Source organism: Serinus canaria, chromosome 12 (assembly GCF_022539315.1).
Source record: "Serinus canaria isolate serCan28SL12 chromosome 12, serCan2020, whole genome shotgun sequence".
Classification (NCBI taxonomy): Eukaryota; Metazoa; Chordata; class Aves; order Passeriformes; family Fringillidae; genus Serinus; species Serinus canaria.
In genome coordinates this window covers 12,690,928-12,712,285 of record NC_066326.1, presented here as the reverse complement: position 1 = coordinate 12,712,285, position 21,358 = coordinate 12,690,928, and the positions used below count along the sequence as shown (strand labels likewise).

The window sequence follows — 21,358 nt, the reverse complement described above, 5'->3', positions numbered from 1 at the left end:
TCTGACAGCTTCAGATTTTAAACAACAGCTAGATGATTTAATTACTTGTGTGAAATCAGTAATTAACTATTCCATTTTACAGCAACTATAGCATTTCAAAACAAAGATGAAAGCTGTGAAAACACATACAGCCTTCTCTTACTTTCTACAGTGTTTAAAACTGCTCTGGTATGTTATTTATTTTTACTATGGAAGATTATAAAAGAGCGACTGATGATGATGGTAGGCCCTGTGATTGTTGTCATCAGACTGACTACATCAAAAGCTTCAAAGTTCAGTTCATCAGCTACATTTTCTCTTTTTTGTGCACCTTCTGCACCTGCAGTGAGAAAGCTGAGGCCAAAGTTCAGGCAGAATGGCCTGACTCACACAGCTAAAATACAAGAAACAAAAAACAATTGAATTTCTATAATTCATTTCTACAGCCAGACATGAGGGTGGTTTGGTGCTTCATAAATACAGTGTTTAAGATTAGATAAATGCCTTTCAAAGAACATCTAGTTCATACAATTTTGAGAATACACTTGTGTATATGCACAGGTGCAATGAATACTATGTATATGTGTACTATGAATAGAACAATCCAAAGGAAGAAACTGCTCTGACTAAAAACTGAGCAGTACTGAAATAAATACCAGGGCTTTCATGAACTCCAGCAGGCCCAGGGTTTCAACTTCCAGCCTTAACTCTCCTGTCAAGTGATTGACATATTGCCAGTATATAATCAGTAAAAAATAACCAAATACATACAGCTAAACAAATCCCTACTTTTAATAAAAACCCTCTGTCTTCAGCAGTGAGCAATTAATACCTCAAAATACTAGCAGTAGTATTGAAATCTTTAAGAATAAAAGAAAGGTAACTTTTTAACTAATATAAAATGCCCCAATAAAAATAAAAGCTATAAATGTCTTCCATTAAGAATAAAAGCATTTTAAAATGAATAAAGTCTTGTCACAAATCTGTCCATGTTTTGGAAAACAAACATTACTTGGGAGGTTCCTCCTTTTGTTTATTAAAAACTAAGTTACAGTAAAACAACAATCATGCCTAAAAATTCACAAATCCAAAATGCCCTTTGGCTCCAGTCAATGTAGCAACACCCATTTATCTAATTAAGCATGGAGCTGGTATTCACACACTCAATGAGAAAATTAAAATGAGCACTGCAAACCATCATGCTCCTAATTTTTCCCTTGCCTTGCATGCTACTGATGCTCATTTCAAAGCTAGCATGGTTTTTTTTCCAAAACAAGCCAAACAAAAAGGACTTTTGTAAATAAATTATTTTTCTAACTCGAAGTAATGAACACAAAAAGCAGAACAATAGCTAATAGTTAATGCCCTGAAACACATCCTTATATAGCAACATGACCGAATTTTGTTCTGCTTTGTACTGCTAGTTTTAGCAAGCACATCTTGAAAGAGAACTGTTCACCACATCTCAGCAAAGACAAATCTAGGCACCACATTTGTTTTATAGCAGCCTTCTCCTCCTCCCTGAAGCATATGAAACACATCCAATAGTTTGAAGTGAACAGTGAATATTTGCCTGAGCAATATCCTTTCATCCACGCTGCAGACGATTTCTGTTTTGAAGGAGTTTTTTACTGAATGGCACTGATGCCTTGTGAAGAATGCCTACATAGTGTCTACCAAGGCTAAATTTTAAATTTACAGACTTCATGGGCTGCTCCTAAAACCAAATTTAGCAGTCTGGCTGTATGATCCTATTTTCAAAAGCAGGAGCCATCAGCTGCTGCCAGGCACAGGCTTCAGTCACTCTCTGTTTCACGAGTGAAGGGAACCCTGAGGATGTCACAGACAATAAATTTGTCCAAACATCCGATCTACTTCACATCTGACACAGAACACAGTCTGCAGCACTGTACAAACAAAATACTGTACAAACAGGTTTTGTGCTGAGCTCTCTCTCACACATGGACAGCTTGTGGCAAAGCCTGAGCTGTTTTTCCAGCGTCTGCTGCACTTCAGTGGTTGGAACTGGAAAGGGAAAACAAGCACTTGTGTTCTACCTGCACCACAAAACATTTTCTGAGGGTCACATGGCTTCAGTTACCCATGACAGATTGCTATATGGGCTTAATTCTTAAAACTTATCATCACCTCATGATTTTCTTTCTTTTTTTTTCCTCTGTAAGGCTGAGGAGAGGGGAAGAGATCCTGTTTCTAACAAGACTCGAGCACTGCAGCTACACTGGCTACTAAATGGGCTGGCCAGGGAGATTTCCCTGAACACTTTGCCAGCTCTCTGCATCCTTACAGCACCTTCCCATCCTGAAGTTTAAAGGGACTGCACTTTCTTTTAAACTAACTGTTTTAAACATAATTAGAGGCCCAGCCTGCACTGACTTTTCTGAGGCAGAGTCCACCTCATGGCCTCCAGAAAAGCTTTGATTGCATAAATCAACCATAACCATTAGTCTTGGAACAAAACAAGATCAGAAGCTAAATGTTTTGGTATATCAGGCACTTATGGCTTTTGGTAGGGAAAAAATCCTCTTGAAGAAAAATCAACTACAATTCAAAAGCATATAATGTATTTTACACAGCTCAAATAGATGCTAAATAAATATTCCCTCACTCTCTTGTCAGTCAGCTTTCAAAATCATTGTATTCTTCATACACAGGTTTTCTTAAACCAAATCAAATATGGTTTTGAGTCTCTATAAGGGGAAAAATATGCTTTGGTTCATAAACATGTTCCATGTTGCAATGGAAATGCAGTCACAGTTTAAACAATTTGAACTGTATAACTACAAATTACTTAAACAGTTAATTAACTACAAATATACCAAGTACAAAATAGTAAGGTGAAGGTTTTTTTCTAGAAACCCACATTCTTGCAGTTCAAATACTTCTAAAATTAAATTGTTTCTATTCTATTTTCCTCTCCAACATAAAATATATTCCTCATGTTCATTCTCATTGGGTCTCTTGTTTTCTTCATGTTCACAATTAGCTTTTGATAGATGTCTGCAGTAACAAGAAAAATACACAGAAGCTTTTCTAAATAAGATGGATATACACCCAATTTAATTTTATTAATGTTGTATTTTAATATTCACTCAGTTGACTGAGAGATTTGATTTCCCTCAGCCATACCACTTGTTATGAAAATCAGCAGAGTGTGAGAGGCAGAATGGTAAAATGCCAAAGGCAATATAATGAGTGGAAGCTTTAATAAAACATTAATCTTTGCTTATGTGAGTAGATTTTGCTCCTCTGAACAGGCCCATTGAAGTAAATAAAATTGTTCCTCCTGTAAGAAGTAGTGAGCAACATTTTCTACAAGCAATCCACCAAAGCCTGGTGTCTTCAGCAATGTTGAGACCACGGTGATTTTGAGCTACAAATTACCCACAGCTTCAAAGGCAAGCCCCAAACAAGAGGATATCCATCAACCAATGCCTGACACAGCATAATAATACAATTTACACATCATTTGAGAGATAAACAATTCAAGCTGCACTTTGCACACTGGAATATCACAAGTAAATTATTTGTATGTCTTTCTATGCTAATATTTCAGGCAAAGAGCATGTATTGCACAGAGGGATTATACTTCCCTTGCTAAATATCTGTTCCTTGTTTTAAAATTTCACTGAAACATTTCAGCTGAAGAGGTAGCCTCGTGTTTTTCCATGCATGTCATAAATTCTATTCTAGTAAAGCTGCATGCTTAATCTGTGGCAAAATTTCCTAAGTATCAAACTTTCACACACATTCTGCAAAGATATTACAGAGCTCTTACAGGGATTTTAGAGATGGTACAGCAAATTAATACTAGTTTAAAGAACTTAACTGCTGAAAAAAAGAAAATTATCTAGACAGATACAAATATATGTCTTTTAAAGTTCTGTACACACCTACACCTGTAGCCACAATAGGTTATGAAAAAAACAAAAGCACTAGACCATTAAACCATTAGACACAGTTCCCATTTTTCACTGCACATGAGAAAACATCCTTACAGCATTCACACACACTTGGCAAGAAACACACAGCTCCATGCAGTGTAAAAGAAAACACAACAATTAGACTGCAACATGAAAAAGAGAGAAAAGAGAGTTTCTCACCCCTCAAAACAAAACTGGAACTTTGGTTTGTAGGAACGGCTATGCCCATATACCCTCCTCATCATCCTGTGTGCCAGACATGAGGAGATGCACAGAGAAGGGGTTGGCAATGGAAAGAAAGAAAGAAAGAAAGAAAGAAAGGTTAGTTACTTTGCTGCATATGAAATACAATTTTCTTGGCTTTTGACAACATGATTTTTTTTTCTAATGAAAGCCAGTGAACACACATGAACAAGCTTGTGTTACATATACAAGAATCTGCATCTATAGCAACCAAAAAACAACAACAGTGATGTAAAACTTTTTCCTCCCCATTAAAACAGTGTGTAGGAAGATGATTATAAGATTAAATATTAAAAGATTATCTATTTTTTAATTGCACGCAATTCAAACTAAAACTGAGAGCAATGAAAAGGTCAAAACTTTAAGTAAGCAAAAAAAAAAAAAAAAAAATTGTCCTACATTTTGTTAAAAGACACAAAACTGCTGAATAACCAAAAAATTTGTCATTAGCACAGTAAAAGTGCATTTTTCCAAAATGCTATCAATTAAATTTATCTTTACAACACGTGCTAAACAGTGCACAATTTTGGATGCTAATAAATAGTTTTCCCCCTTTTTCCAGTTTTGAACCATTAGGTTTATTCATGTCAAGTTTTAGGGATAAATAACATTAATGACAAATACAAAAACTCATAACAATTTCTTGAATTTGTTTTAAAGGGGATTAATTTAATAATTAAATAAACTTTAATAAAATCTAAAAAATAAGCATGAACTGAACCAGAAGACTGAAATGTTCTTTCCCAGATACACTGAAATGGCAATTTACAATGACTCTTTATCTATACAGAGATGTGCATGTGCACTGCTGTCTCTCCATACAGTCCTCTCCATACTGTGCCCAATGATGTGATACTCAGCTGCTAGAACTTAGAGGTGCACAGCTCAATTTTTTAAATTTAACTCAGGATTTCAAAATCAAATAAAATCATATCATTTTACTATCCTTAAAATTCACCCATTAATATTTTAGAAACATAAAAAAACCCCATTCAATAATTTCAAAACCTTGAAAGTTAGCTGGTGTAACATATTGCTGGCACTTAATTAAATGTAAAAATTTAATAAAATTAATGGTAATTAATTATGATTGAAATGGACAGGAATTTGAGCCTGAAAGTATACACTGCCAGTATCACTACTGTTCCTAACCCATTCTTGGAATAAAAAAGAGCTCCCAGATGTCAACTGTTATTAAAAACCAGATGTTAAGATAGATGTCTTGCATGTTGCTGAATTAAGTAAAGAAATCTGACAGTCCACTATAAACTTAGCTATCATTTAACACAGAAGAAATGTGGGTAAATTCTTTACAGTTAACTTGGAACACATCTGAGTTATAAGGTCTGCACAAATACACCACATGCAAAGGCAGAGTAAGGCCTGAATATCCTTATTTATTTTTGAAACAAAGGCACAGGTTCTGTAAAACTTCCAATGAGCTGGGTTTGCCTCACTGAAAACACAAGTTATTCCTCTGAGTTCTGCAGGAGCCACTCCTGGTCAGGCCCACAAATGCTAATTGAACTGACTTCCAAGCTGACAAGAATTTTTGCCAGAGTAAAGATTGAAGAAAGAATGAAGGATTTCTTTTCCACTGAGTAGTTTGATCCTATTTCACTAACATAATGCATTAGGTTAATCTTTGGTGATATCCTTAAAAACAGCAAGAAATCAGCAAAATGGATAATACAACAGGTTTCCAAGTGACTCCTCCCTTAACCACACACAGCTGGTTTGCTGTTCAGAGAATTGCAATTCTTCAAATAGGTAGGCATTCATTTTTAATTCAATTATTTGTGCCATCTCCTTTCAGCAGAATTCTAGAAGAGTTGAGAAATCAGAAATTGTCAAATATTTGTCAAGAGTTTTATGGGAAATTAAAGACAAATATAGTTTGACACTGATCCTGATATACAAAAAGCAATAAATTAAAAGCTGGAGCTCAGTTAATGTCAACCAACTTGGCTTTATTGAGCATCAGTCCTGTCAAAATAACTTTCTATCTTTTCCAATTACCTTTTTATAAGGTAAGTGCTTTGAAATAATATGCTGAGATTTCTGTAAGGCATTTGATTATGTGCCACATGACACAGTGTCAGAACAACTAGCTCTGTACTGAATGAATGCTTGCTGGAGAAGGAAGGGAACCTAGAGATATCTTTCTCATCCCAAACCTGTTCCACATTCCCATGATCTGAAAGAAAAGCCTGACAGTCTTCTTGGAAAAGTGAACAGATGTGGAATTATCTGAATAAATGTTATCAGACACAGGAACATATGCCTGAAATCATGAATACACTATCATAGTTGGGCAACTATCATAATGAGAAGAAAGGGAACTGCTTCTAAAATCAAGGACATCAAAAAGGTTTTTACAGGTCATGGTTGAAATGAGCACATGGTACAATGTTGGATTTACCAAGACAAATACAGCAGAGAAAGAAAACTCAGAACTTTTTCTGCATCTCTAGACAGTAGCATAAAACCATTAAGAGAATTTCACATCTGGTCCTCATGTCACACTCTTGTGAATATTTGAAAGACTGTAAACAGATCAGGAAACAGCTAGAAAATTATTGAAAAATAAACTTGGCAGTGAGAAAAAAGAGATTCAACCTAAATGATCCCTCAGAAAACATTACAAGATTTTCTGGTCATTTTTAAGTAACAGAGAAAAGGAGACAGATCTTTTCCCTAGTAAAAAACATCTACATAGATATTTAGAGGATGCAGTTACACTGCAAATACAGGACATATTTTTCAGCAGTTTATCATTTCTGGATGATTTGAAGACCTCATATCAAGTCTTAGACACTTTCTAAAATATATGGTAATTACATTCAAACTAATTTTTAAATTATAGATTTGATAAAGAAATTGAGCGTTCCACATTATGATCACAGTCCACTTAACCTTCAACAGCTACAATTAATAAAAATCCTTTTCCAGCATTTTTTCCTCACATCTGTTTCAATGAAAATGTGTGCCATGATCCATCTTACCCTGTATATAAAATAATTATTACACATTTTCCAATTTTATGATTAGCAATTTCATAAAATTAAGCACGGTGTTCTGTTTTGACATAAAATTGAATAAAAATAATTTTCAAAACCCAAAAAAACAAGCAAAAACATCACTGTACTTTAAACTTTTAATATGAAAAACAACCTCAAAACCAGTCTCAACTGGTGTAAATCCTAACTCACAGTTATAAATTTTTCTGTATGGACAGGAACAAGTACCCAAAAGCACTGGATTAAATGCACATAAGAATCAGGACTGTCATTTTGAAGGTTCCATGAATAAAGTATTGTAGCAAGAATCTAAGGTTTGGTGCCTCAATGCAAACAGAGAATGGAGGGAATACAGAATTCTTCACTAAAGTTTTGAGACAAATAAAATTCACTACTTATTTCTGCATTCTTGACACATAGTGAAGCAAAATAAAAGCTGCAGTTCTGCCTTATCATTTATTAATATTGGAACAGAGGATTCCAGAAGTAAGCTTGGTTTTTCATATCAGTGTGTGTATCCTACAGAATCATTAATCTATGACTCTTTCAAACAATAAACTGCAACCAAGCAATTTTTCATTAATGTTTGTGTACATTAACTGCTTTTTAAACTTGGATCTTTCATTGGTTTACAAGGTCAAGAATAGCAATTCAATGACAAAAACTGCAAAGCAAAGTCTCAGTTACTGACAAGTGAAACAGGAAAACACAAAATTTGAGAGGCACCATTTGACTTGAGAAATTAGTAAACACACTTGTCATAAAATTGTTAACAATTCTGAGTGTTTAAAATATTGATTGCCTTGTATTTTTAGGACAGACATTCAAGTATCTAACTTGGACATGTATTTATAGGAAAGTGGAATAATCTCAAATACTATTAAGGCTTTTTACAAATCATTGATTTTATTTCATACTTTTTCTTTTTTCTTTTTTTTTTTTTTAATTTGTGCTGCTATTTACTACAATTGCCTACTTTAAAACAAGTATCTGCTCTCTCTAAATGTGAATTACTGCTCTGATCCAATTGCCACAAAACCTCAAATATGGCTTCAAAGTATCAAAATGAGGAAGTTAAAAAACAGTGCTTGGAAAACATTACACACAGATGTAGAAAGGTACAGAGACTGTTTCTGTTTTGCTCCTGGAGTATACCTCAATGCAAGCTTTCTCAATGCAGGCAGATTTCTTGGCCATCAATTAAGGCTCACCAGGGTCAGCAGTAAATTTGAGTCAGTGGTCTTCAGGGAAGAGGGGCTGCCTCACACAGCAGGTGAGAAACAAAGGAGAACTCTGATCATGGCCTGCACAATTAGGTCGAGCTACAAAATTTAATTAATCAGATGTCAGAAATTGTCAGCCCAGTCATTGCCATTCTGCATGTAGCATATTCCGGATCACTGGTGAACATGGAGCAGCTGCAGGAGGTAATATTTGTGTTCCAACAGCAAGAGGGGAACTCTCAGCCACTACAGTGGTCCTGAGAGTCACCTCTGTACAAAACACCTGTCTTGGGGGGTATTTGGAATTGATCCTGCCCAAAACTGTTCCCTTTAGCAATTTCACAGTGTTGGAGAACCTCCTGGAATGTATGCTTCATTTAAGTTGAATCAGACAGGAGCTTGGGGTGCCCAATCCAACACCACATCTGGATATGAACCAAATGCAAGAAGTGGGAATGACCAGGAGGATTTGATTCAAATCTGCATTCTTGATGAGAACTAAAACCCTAATGCAGGTGCCCTCAAAGACTGCAAAAGACTGCATTGCTATGAAAATGTGTGTTAGAACACAATCCCCTGCACTCCTGTGGCATGCAAGTATCTTTATAAAATCTGTTCTTAAAAAAAAAAAAAAAGAAAGAGTCCTGATCTCCTTCTAGCTTTCACAATACAGGCAACATTAAAAACTTGATGAGTTAAGCTTTTCTGGCTCTCTTCCCACAATAGGAGACCCTTCCTGACAAGGCTCATCACATTTCCCTTTCATGTCCTGCATGCTAAGAATTAATGTCTTAACTTGGGTTAAATAAATCTAGCAATAACCTGCTCATCTCTGCAACTAACTTTCTGATGACTGATTTACACTGCTCTCCTTATTATCTACAGCATCTAATGGGTCATTAAACTTGTAACTGCTGGCTCTGATCTGTGAAATTGTCCTACTTACAGCAAATACATTTCCAAAATTAATTTCCTCTTTTTACAAAGAAATCTACCTGCTCTGCAATGACATTTCTTTCAAATCAAGAACTTAGTTTAAAAATCAGAATCTTGCAGAGCTTAGAGAGACTTCCATCTGCTGCTCAGTTTCTGGGAGCAAACATAGCTGAGGACTAATCTCATGAACTCTCCAGGCACAGAACAACTGACTACAGAAGAGTTTTGTGCATGAATGATTTGAAGAACTGAGCCTGTAGCTAAAAAGTGGAAAGACTAACAGTGGATTCATTTAAGTGTTTGGGGCATAGAGCTTTAAAAGGTCTTTATTTTATGTTTCATTTGTATATTCAAAAAGATGAATAAATCTTAAAAATTGCTTCAGCAATATGTATTTATGTCAGAGGTCTATTTTCAAAGTTATCCATAACAGAAGGGGTCACAAGTGACCATGTATCACCCAGTTATGAAAATGGCCTTAAATCCCATCTCACCATTTGTTCTATTTGTATATAGTTGGGTTAAAATCAATCACAAATACAGCCATGGGGGAAAGTGAAATGCTGTTTCTGACCATTTACTTTACAGCACCCAGACCAGTGTTCACATGAATAAGATGTTTCAGCAGATACTCATGCATTCTGAAGTTTTATCACTAGATGAAGCAGAAACTCAATGCTTCTTACAAGTGGTCCGTGAAATCAGATTTGCAATGCAAAAATTTATGGTCCCCTTTGTAGTGAAAGCCTGTGACATGTTATCTCACTTAAGTAACCAGGGCCAGATATGCAACTTTTGTTATCAAGTTACTGTCTCCCAGAAATGCATTTCTGGCTCTTTCAGTTGGTCTAAAGACCTATTTTAGACTATGATGGTGGCAGATAATTTTTCTGCTAAGAAATGTAAGATAAATGTAAACCTCTATATAAGTGTTGTATATTATAACACACACATTCAGGGGAAATGAAGGGGAGAGATTTCTATAGCTAAACATGATCTCAAAAAATTCTTCCATATGTGGAAAAGACTGGAAAGCTAACATATAAATATAGATATATATAAATATACACACTGCTCAGTGTGTATACATTTATATCACATTCATTAAACCTCAAAATATAAAATAAATTAATTTCTGTAAGCAAAGGAGAGGTATAAATTTTCAATGTGCAAAATCCATCTCCTGAAGTATCAAGGACAGCAAAACCTATTTCCTACTTCTTGTTTTTAATAAAACTCCAGTTTAAATGGTCTTTATGTAAATTCAAAAGTTATTATCATTTAAAGATGTTTAAAAAGCAGCCTGGCTACAGTATAATTGCAATTAAGTGGCAGGAATAACAAAAGCATTTATAAATATTCCAAATTCCCATCGGCTTTTACTTTCAAGTGAGAAATCTTGAGTAGCTCACAATGTTTTTAATTGCAAAATGGCAGCAAATCAAAATCAAGAACCAGAGTATTCCTGAAAGACAAATTCAGATTCAGAGATACTCTTCCAAATTTCAAGGCTCTTTCTTTTCTTCCTTCACAAGTACAATGTAACTCACAATGACCCTTAGGTTTGAAGCCAAACCTCAAATTGTGGGCAAGCCTCTGTGGAAAGCAATTTAGGTTTTCTTCTTAGGACTAAGTAGACAGAAATACCTAGATAGATGTCAGGCAAAATTTTCTATATCTACCGAAATAAGTACATGATAACACTGACAGGGTTTTGGGAAAGGCTTAGACAGAAGTTATTCCTCATTAGAAGAAAACTATTTGTCATTCAGTAGCTGCTTATAATAAACAACATAGCTATGAAAACTGCAAAAAACTTAACTGGAAAATTGGTGTTTTAAAGGTGACTGTGATACAAATAGGATTTTATTGCATTCAGTTCAACATGTCTGAACAATGTGTGATATGAATCACAAGTTCTTTGTTCCAGAAGAATAATATGTGCAGCAAAGATGAAAAATTGGATGAAAGATTAAAAATTTGAAAGCATTTATCTGACTAATTTGCACTGTACTTCTGAGCTCTCAAAACACTAATTCAGCACAATACTAGTTATTTACAGTGGATATGGCTGAGATTGTTTATACTGAATGTACTGACAAGCAAACCTTGCCCTGCCCAAATTCCTAAATTAAATAAATCCATGTGACTCCGATGAGCTTAGTGCAGGCTCAGCTCGGTGCTAATGCAATTGCGTGCTGCCCTGCAGCTGGAGGCACCAGCAGAACAAGTTCACATCCATTTGGGGAACAGACAAGAGCAAGCTCACACCTGCCTAAAAACAATGTGTAAACATACAGGATAAAGAAACACACAGAATATTAAACAAAATCTGGGTCAGGGAGGAAGGCAGTAATTCCAACTTAGTGCATTAGGCAGCTATATCACATCGCTCCTTTTATGTAGGACAATGTCATTGGTTTTCTCCTTCTTTTCTCTTTTCTTCTTTTTTCCTGAACAATTAAAAGACAAAGTTTCAATGATGCAGAAAACTCCCAAATGAGATATTTGATTTTCCCAGGTACTAAACTTCTGCTCTGACTGAAATTTCTACTCACAGTCTAAAGAAATTTGAAGAATTTTATGCTTTTCACATAACCTGGTCATTTGCATTAGCTAAAATAGCTATAATACTCTGTTTTGGTTTATGCTTTTATGGCTGTTAGGTTTTGTTGTTTGGTTTTGTTTCGGTTTGTTTTTTTTTCAAGGAAAAATCTCAGTTTCGATATCCCTGAGGCCTGTTCAGGAGTTTGAGGCTGGCAATTTTCCAGGGGGGCCACAGAATACAAGGCATTATACTAACGGCCAGGACTGCCAAAATACACAAAGTAGCATGCTCTCCCTTCCCCTAAAATTACATATGGATCAATACAGTGATTTGTAGATCAGGATCCAGACACTAAAATAATAATCGTTGTTTCACTGTCCTGTGGTTCTGATTTCCAAGTCATCCACCTCAAACAAAATCCCATCTGACCTGCTCAGAGTTTTTCACATATCGTCTTTCAGCAGCTCCAAGGATATTTAGCAGTTCCAGCTGATGAATAAAGACCTGTTGCCAAGACCAGTCACCACTTTACAAATCAATAAACACTTTTTTTCAGAGCACATGGTCTTCTTCAAAAAGTTAGTTTTTAGTGACATACACCTACTTGGGGACAGTAAGTTTGTAGTCAAGTTTCTCACATCACTGCATGTGATTTCTTTTCTCAAATGCTGGAGTTTACCAGCACACTTTTAAAAAGCCTGTTTAAAATGAGACATATTTAATAGTAATACAGCTACAGGCTCATTCTGGAACAAATGGCCTTGTGACTGGAGGAAGGGAAGCTCCAGAGATGCATCCTGCCTCATCTCTGTCCTGATAAGGAGGACTTTTCCTTTAGATAGGAGGAGAGTTCAGAAACCTTGAACAACCTTTTAGGCCTCCTTGCTGAGACCTCAGAGGAACAGAAAACTTGTTGGTGAGTTTGTAACAAATTACTTCTAAAAACTAAAACTTGTAGAAGAGCCATCAAAAATGTTTTAAGTAGGAAAAAAAATCTCTGGGTAGTCAGACAGGATTAAAAGATGTAAGAGGACATCTTTTTACATGCTTAGGCACCATGTGACATTCCATCCTCAATTATAGCTTCTAAGAATAGGGCTAACTTTTTGGAAAGCATCCAGTTCCTAAAGCACACCCTATGATATTCACATTTTTCTAAAAATCTGATTATTTTCTATGAGAACATAATCTCTCACAAAACAAAATCAAAATACATTTGTAGCCCTGGTGACCACAGAGTAAAGGAGTCAGCTTTGAATCCACTACAGCTCAGGTATTCAGGAAACTCTTATGAGATTAAGAACACTGTACATTTTATTTCTTCAAAAATCTCCAGTACTATGGGGAGTAAGAAGATTTGATAGTTGTTATAATATATCAGGATTGGCAATAAAATCTGAAGTATGAAAATTATTCAGATATTATAGCTCCAGTCTTGCACTGTGTTGATACAGAATCAAGTTCTTCCCTATGACCTCTCAAATAGCCTGATTTCCTGTTAATGCCATCAGACTAACTTAACCTGAGGCATACTCATGGCAGATTACCTACACTTCTTTTTTTCCTGTACAAATGACACTTTTAATTTCATAATCAATTACAGTTTTTTACTAAGTAGCCCATAAGCAGAATCTTGAACTTAGAACCTTCAACCACATCTTAATGCTCTCATGAATTTAAAGAAGTCCTGGGTGATAAGCAAAGATTGCTATTCAGAATGTGGAGCCTATCCTGGAGTTAGATTGGTCATACAAGTTGAGGACTGTAAGGACTTTGAACTAGGAGTGGAAAATGCCCACAGAAATGAACAGTAAGTGGATATGGGTGACTAGAGCCTCAAACTCAGAATAGGAAACAGGGAGGGACTGAGAGGCTCCTGAGATTAGAAAACCAAAGGGAACAGAGGTCACAAATCGACCAGAACTGTGGCTAGCAGGGCAGAATTCTCTGTTGGCTGGTAACTCACAGGCCTGTTCCCATTCTGAAAGGACACAACTGACAGAAGGAGGGCTGCCCAGTGAGGCAGCTGGGGCAGGGAATACAAATGTGCTGATTCCTAACAACTTTCAACAACAGCAATTTGCTTGAGCAAAGAGAGCACAAAGTCACTGGGGTGACACAAGCAAGCATTTCCTTCAAAACATTTTCCATAAAGGGAAAAAACTGAAAGATGATGTTGGCAGCTGAGGCCAAGACAAAAAGTTTTAAGGAAAAAGGATGTAGAGGTGAGAATACAAGAGGCAGGGAGCTGGACAGTTGGGTTTGGGGGAAAGTCTGCACTGTGGGGCAAGACAGCTGCTAAATCTGGAAGTTCCAATTTATTTAGCCATGGGGTTTTTTTTGTTCCAGATAACTCCTGGATGCAACAATCCAGATTAGATTACTGCAATGCATTCTGCAAGGGGCTACATACTACAACTCCTTGGAAACTGAAGTTAGAGCAAAATGCTTATTCAGCTCATTTTCATTCTAGGAGTATTACACCCGCACTTCAGGATACACACTGACTGCCAAAATGTTTCCAGGTGGAAATTAAGAAAGATTGCCAACTCACAAGCCAAAACTGAAGAGAATAAATTCAAGTTTTTGTGCAAAGCTGCAAAATTATCTTTTTTTCCTGTTTTTGTAAAGACTAGTAAAAATTGTTAATATATGTTACTGACATGGCAGCACTCAATCCCCTGACATTTATTTATGTCGAACAAAAATCAGATGTACCAAAATAACCAAAAATCACATCATGACCAATTGTAAAAAGACCATGATGAGAGTTAGAGTCTTCCTACTCTTTATGAAGTTTCCTTAAAACTTGACCAGAGTTAGGTCCAGACAAGGATGGCAAAGAAAGGTCACCCATCTCTCTCCCTAGAGAGCAAAAAAAGAGGGAATAAAGGCTAAAAGTGTCTGAAAATTTGTCTTTGTTCTCTAGCAGCAGCCAGAAGACCAAAACACACCCATTGTATCTAATAAAGGTGCTCGACTAGTTCCTTCAAGAGAAGACAGAGATCCTGTTCTTCACTAAGTCTAGAGTCATTCTGCCACGTGCTGCCCATGGCAGGATAGGAAATCAGGTAAGAGTTTTAACAAAACCATAACCATTGAAAAAATGTCAATACCTGAAGAGGAAAGCTTCTCATAAATATTATGCCTATTTCAAACAGGATGTGCGTCTTCCAAGAACCTCTGGTACATCTTTCTCTTTACAAAGGGTAACAAAAATGTCTTATTCTTTGCTGCAAAATGTACTTCACTGCCCATGTACACACTTTACAGACATACAATAGCATGCATTTCTCTATATAAATGTAGCATGTGGATTAGAAAATCCAGTACTATCTACAGAAATGAATGTTTCAAATTAACACTGTTCAACTGCCTCTGTCTCTCAAGAAGTTGGGAGAAAACTCTCAAAATCCCTCCTTAGCATTCACCAAATTAAACAGCATTTATGCTACAACATGCACAACTTCTTCATCTCCTTAAAAAACTGAAAATGCCCTCTGATGATTTGCAGGCTTATTATTTTCCCAGCTTATTCTGTGCTTTTAAACCACACGTTGGGTTATAGTCACATACCTAGGATCTGTGTATAATGTGGAATGGGAAATGCAGGTTTCTATGGCACACAGCAATCAAATTGCTGCACAAACTAATGCTGTAAAGAGAAGTAAATAACAACATAAAAAGTAAAGAAAAAAGTAATATCCATGATTGAAAAATGTAAGATAAAGCAATGTCTAGAGTTCACTCATTATTACCCTTGACTGTGCTGTTTACAAAGGTTATTTCAGCAAGGATTTTGCTATGAATCTCCTGTTTGCTTTCTTTACAAGTAAACATATGCTAGGCTAATCCATTGTTCACAGTGTGTGGAAATTTTGGGATGACAGCACTTCAGGAGAACACCTATTCTGAGTCCAACACAAGCTGAAATAAAGCTCTATTCATCTAACCTGTTCATAGAAACCTCCAAGAAAGGACCTTCCATTACATGCATATGAAAGAATGTCCATATTTTGTTTCCACTTACAGATTCAAGAGACTCATAGTGAAAAAGTCTTCTTTTTAAAAACTAACTTAGTTATTCCTGGCAAAATTAAATTTACTGCTCCTAGCCTTCCTCCATTGGGCACTGGAATACAATTGATCATCGTCTTTTTTACAACAACATTTTATGTATTAGAAGACTTATGTCTCCCCTTTGGTACTTTCTAGACTAAACAAACCATGTTCTTTAAGCCTTCCCCACAGGTCATGTTCTCTAAAACTTCTATCATTCTTGTTGCTCTCCTTTTGCCCCTTTCTACTTTGTCTATGTTTCCTAAAGCATGGAGATCAAAACTGTAAACAGCTTTTCAGATGAGCTCTCACCAGTGCTCCAAGGAGCAGAATAATTGCTTCCTGCTTCTTCTTCAGTATTATATCTAGCCTAGAATTAGATCCAACTTCATTGCAATGAAATTCCACTGTGCAATTTAGATTCCTTTTCCCATGCTATAACCTCAATAGCATATGTGACTTCTCCCCTGTAAGCGGACTTGCCTTCACCAAATTTCAAATTTCTCATTCTAGACTCTCTCCAGTTTATCAAGACTGGAGCAGCTTATTGAGCAGTTTGCTCCTGCTGTGCTTGGAGCTTCTTACACTTCTGTTCATGATCAACAATATTAATGGCATTTCTATTTCACCACAGAAATAATCTCTAAAAAAATACTCCACAGAATCAGATAAAGGACAGACCTCTTTGGAACCCTGCTGTAACTGGCTCTCCTGCCTGAAAATGAGCAATGGAAAATTTGTCTATTGGTTGCACACCCATCTCATGACAATCTCATAATTATTTAAATTAAAAATATATATATTTTAATTAAAGCCTTTATTGTTGCAATTCACTTTACACTAGTTATTCATTACATTACAAAATTATGTATTTATTTGCATGTTACAAATATCTGGTGGGACAGGGTTAAACATCTGGTGAATTAAAGGGAGCCACCTTCTGCTTTAACCACAAAACCAGTTAGCCTATCAAGGGAAATCGGATTTGCTTGACATAATTTTCCTTGGTAAATCCAAGCAGACTAAATATAGGATGGGTATGCTAGACCTGCATTCTTTTTTAGAGAATGGCTCAAAGCTATCACTTAGGAAAAAGTTGAGTACAAGTGCTAATGAATAGCAGTAAATTAGCTACAATTTTATGTGCTCTATTTTTAACCATGCACCTATTTTCACTATTCATATAACATCTCAATGTTCTTGAGTATGTTTTGATAGTGACTTTCATTATGCTTCTTATCCATTCTCTTCCCTGAATAAGCTGTTACCATGCATTGAAAAGCACTTGACTAAATGTTAGCTCTCTTACATTGTCTTGTGCCTCAAATTTCTTTCACAGGTTCAGGTTTCTTAAATTAGTTGAAAACAGTGTCTGGGTTTCAGTCACACTGTGGTGGTTATTACCTGTTTTTTCACATCTCTTGCCTTCATTTTGGCTTTTTTTTTCTTTCTGTTCCTTGCATAAAGCCAAAACTTTTATTTTACAGATATTTCCATACAATTTTTCCTTCTTTTATAAACTCAGCCAACTTATCTCTGTTAATCAGAAACAGAACTAAACCAAGACAGCAAGTCCTTAAATCCCTTCTCCTCTTTCTGACAGAAAAAGTTCTTAACATGTTCCAAAAATTCAAAGGACTATGTATTATGTTGTTCAGGTTTATAGTTTGTGGTTTGGGGTTTTTTAATTTGTGTTAGTAACCAAGAAATCGTGTTTTCTCATTCTTACCTGCTCCTGACTCTAACACAATTCCATTGGTCACTGTGTAAAAAAAGTGGAATTTGCCTCTTAGCCTCCTTCTCCCAATTAAGTAGTCTATCATACATCCCCATTATATTGTCAGCCCTGTTTTTCCCTTTTATTTCTACCCAGACATTATGAACTTATAACCTAGTTTAGTATCAAAAAAAGGTTTTTCATACAAAAGCAATGTTAAATTTTTCCTCAGGCTCCTTCATCTGAAAATGAGTTACTTGTTTCTACAGACTGTTTTTCTACTCCAGAAAAATAAGGTACTAGACAAAAAGCCAAAATTTTAAACTATTTCAGGACAGAAATAAATACCAGAGCTATTAGCTTCAGTTCAAAGAATTCACCGTTGCTTGTTAGTTCTTTGGAAAAATAATTTTATTCTGAAGTAGCAAAATAACAAAGTTATAAAACTGAGGGTGAAGAAAGAGGTGACCAACCTGATCTGGAGAGGGTCTGTGGTTGTGCTGTGTCCTCCCAGGAGAGCGATGGTGGTGGTGGTGGTGATGGTGGTGGTAGTGGTGATGGTCATCATCGTAGTTATCTGCCATCAGCTTCATCCTGTTTTGTGTCTGTTTAAGATGTAAAGCAAGACAATTTTATTACATCTTGGAATGTATTATTCCGACAGTGTTTTAGGAATCTCTTGGCTCTGGGGGTTTTTTGGGAGTTTTTTTTGAGCTGAAGGATCTAAGAATAGAAATCCAGACTGCTGGCTCACAAAGAAAAGGAAAGAGAAATAGAGAAATCAAGTATGTGAACACATCCTCTGTTTCAGCTTTCACATCCATAGAATGACACAAAGAAGTCTGAAGAGTAAATGATGACAGACGTGTTTGAAGGGCAAAAGACTTTCAGCTTTTCTAAATATATTATTTTAGAGCTGTTTCCTATTTTTCCAGTCTAACATTGTGTCTTAGCAATTGACTTCTTTAATCTCACTGAAAAGAATATTAAGTGCACTTCAAACATTTACAGTTGGCTACCAAGGCATGTCAGCAACAACCAAGAATAGTTGTTCTAAAAGTTCTATTTTGGGTAATTTATTTTAATTGTACACCAGGATCAGTCTGCTTAACAAAAACTAAAAAGAACCTGAAAATAAGTGATAGAGACACAGGCACTTAGAGAAATAAGTGATTATGGAACTTGACACATCACTGAATTGAAGTAAGTCTAAGATATAGATCTTGAAAAAGAGATCAACACTTCAGCTAGAGCTGTGTACAGATAATAAAATCTATGTCACCATGTCACTTTATCACTATTACAATTATTCCATACCATGAAATACATACAGTTGAATAATTCAAACCTTGCTCATAACACCAAAAATATCTTACTACCAATAGTCTGAAACCAATGGATACAGTTGTTATTTTTTTGTGGTACCAGGACTGAAGACTCTCTGAAGCAAACCTCTTAAAGTCCATTCAAGTTTTAATTAATTTTGCACTAACAAAACCCATAAAAAAATGGTGTCAACTCCCAAAGATCTCTTCCAAAATTATAATAATCAGTTAGAGGCATGTACAATTAATATCACACATCCTTCAGATGACTGAAGGAAAGATAGCAGTCTCAGCTCACTTGATATCATGCTCCAAGACAGCAGGATTCATGGTAACCCTGGTGAGGATGGGAGCTCAACACATTGTTCAGGACTTTGCCCAGATTAATGAGTTCCAAAGGACCAACATAAGCAGATGAATTTGAACACCACTCATTTGTTCAGTATGTCCCCACAGTAACTGGTCTAACTTCCTTCCAATGCCAAGTGCCCATAAGATAACTCATGTCCCATAGCTAGGATGTGGTAAATTTAATTCCAGGACTGCTGTAATTTGATTTCTTTTCAAAAACAATTCTATATCAAAGTATCTGTTTGGAAAATTTCACTGGCAAGTATATTTTCATGTAAAACCCAGAGATTGCTGTTAAATTCCCCAACTTTAATGTTTTTTGCTGAAGTTGAAAAGGGATTTGGAAAAAAAAGCAAACTAAATATTCACATTACATAATATTTCGAGTGTAACAAAGTCTAATGCCAGGAAAACAGCCACAGAACCCTAGGAAGTCCTGATGTACCTTTTCATCAATTAATTTTTTTCAGTCACAATGTTTCTCAAGAGCTTCACATGATGTTCAATAGAGGATCAGAGAAAACTGCTTTACAGGAGGGGAGCTGTACTCTGTTTAAGTAGAAACAACCAACTAACCCGACCAAACCCCACACAACAAAAAGATAGAGAAAACATCACAGGTCAATGTGCACTATTAGACGTTCTGAGCATCTCCATAGCACTGTAAGAGCCCTTTCTCAGTATGGTATAAAGAAGAATCTGCGCTGTTGGAAATATTTTATTCTCTCCCTCCCAAATACAAAGATGGAAGCAAACAGCTGAATGAATTTCAGTTGTAACTTTCTACCAATTTTGATAAAAAGATCATCTCAATCTGAATCATCATGGTTGGCCTGTTTGTCTTTAGATTCACAGAGGAAGGGCTTTTGAACAGAAGAGTGGAAAAGATGGAGAATTAATAGACAAATAATAAGCCACTTACTATAAACACTGTCATACCCTGCCTCTTTGGGGAAGCTCCTAAAATTTTATTAGTTTATTTTCTTATCAATGAACAGCCTTAAATTTCCTACCTTTCAACTGTATTCCATAAAGAATGCAAAAGTTAAACAAGATGAGATATGCAATCCTAAAAGTGTCCTCTGTAATGAGGTGTTGGGGATTAGGCGTGTCATGGGATAAGAACTGTAAATGAATGATGTCATCTTTCTAATTTGGTGCTGAAATATAAATAAACTACTTCTAATGTTTCTTCCTTTTGCATGCCAGATTGCAGTAAAATGTGCACAAAGAAATGTTAATGCTCTAATAGCCTTCCTTTAGTATGCTTGTTCTTTGTTCTGGGAGCAAAACTGACAAGAAATATGAAATGAGAATTTCTTTTCCATCAAACCACCTAAACTTCATCCTGACTTGTAACTGACATCAATTTCTTAAAATGATGCAACTTACCTGGCAAAATAATACTTTTAAAAGCTTTTTGTTTTTTATTTGTTAGCTCTTCAACTGATAGCAGATACAATTTTAATGCCTTTGCTTTAGCTACTCCTAGTGCTACACTTCCACACTGAACTGTATTTTCCAGGTATGCTCAGCTTTGGCTTAAGAAGTACAAACACCTTATGATTTCAAACTTTTAAAAGAAAGATTTTTGGGGAGGACAAGCAGGACAATTTCTGGAGAAGAACCAAAGTAAAGCTATCCTGAGGAACAATACAATCCTTTTCACATCCTTTTAAACAAAAATCTGGAACATCACTTCTGTTTTCTCCCTTTGTCAGCTTTTGATATTTAGCAGGCTTTGAAATGCCAACTATATTTTTATTTGAGGAAGGAATTAATTAACCTCATTGGAATTTGTTCAGGACCCCAGGGCTTCACACCCCTACACCTATATCCAGGCACACACAGCAAGGGGTGTATGTGTTGGGCCACTGGTTTATCAGTCAGAGGAAAATCCTCATGGTCTGGGTGCCAAAACAACACATTCAGGGACTGCTCCAGTGCTGGCTGAGAGGGAAAATGCCACACAGTGACCTGGCAATGCCATCACTGCCTGCAACAACTTCTGCCTGT

General features: G+C 36.0%; 1 protein-coding gene across 1 annotated transcript in view; it reads right to left on the bottom strand.

Annotated features, from left to right (window-relative positions):
• Positions 1 to 17,488: 17,488 nt before the first annotated feature.
• The window catches only part of ERC2 (ELKS/RAB6-interacting/CAST family member 2), a 275,802-nt gene continuing 271,932 nt past the window's right edge, over positions 17,489 to 21,358 (bottom strand). The window contains 2 exon segments of the mRNA XM_050979490.1: positions 17,489 to 17,545; positions 18,140 to 18,271. Coding sequence (XP_050835447.1) covers positions 17,489 to 17,545; positions 18,140 to 18,271 — 189 coding nt within the window.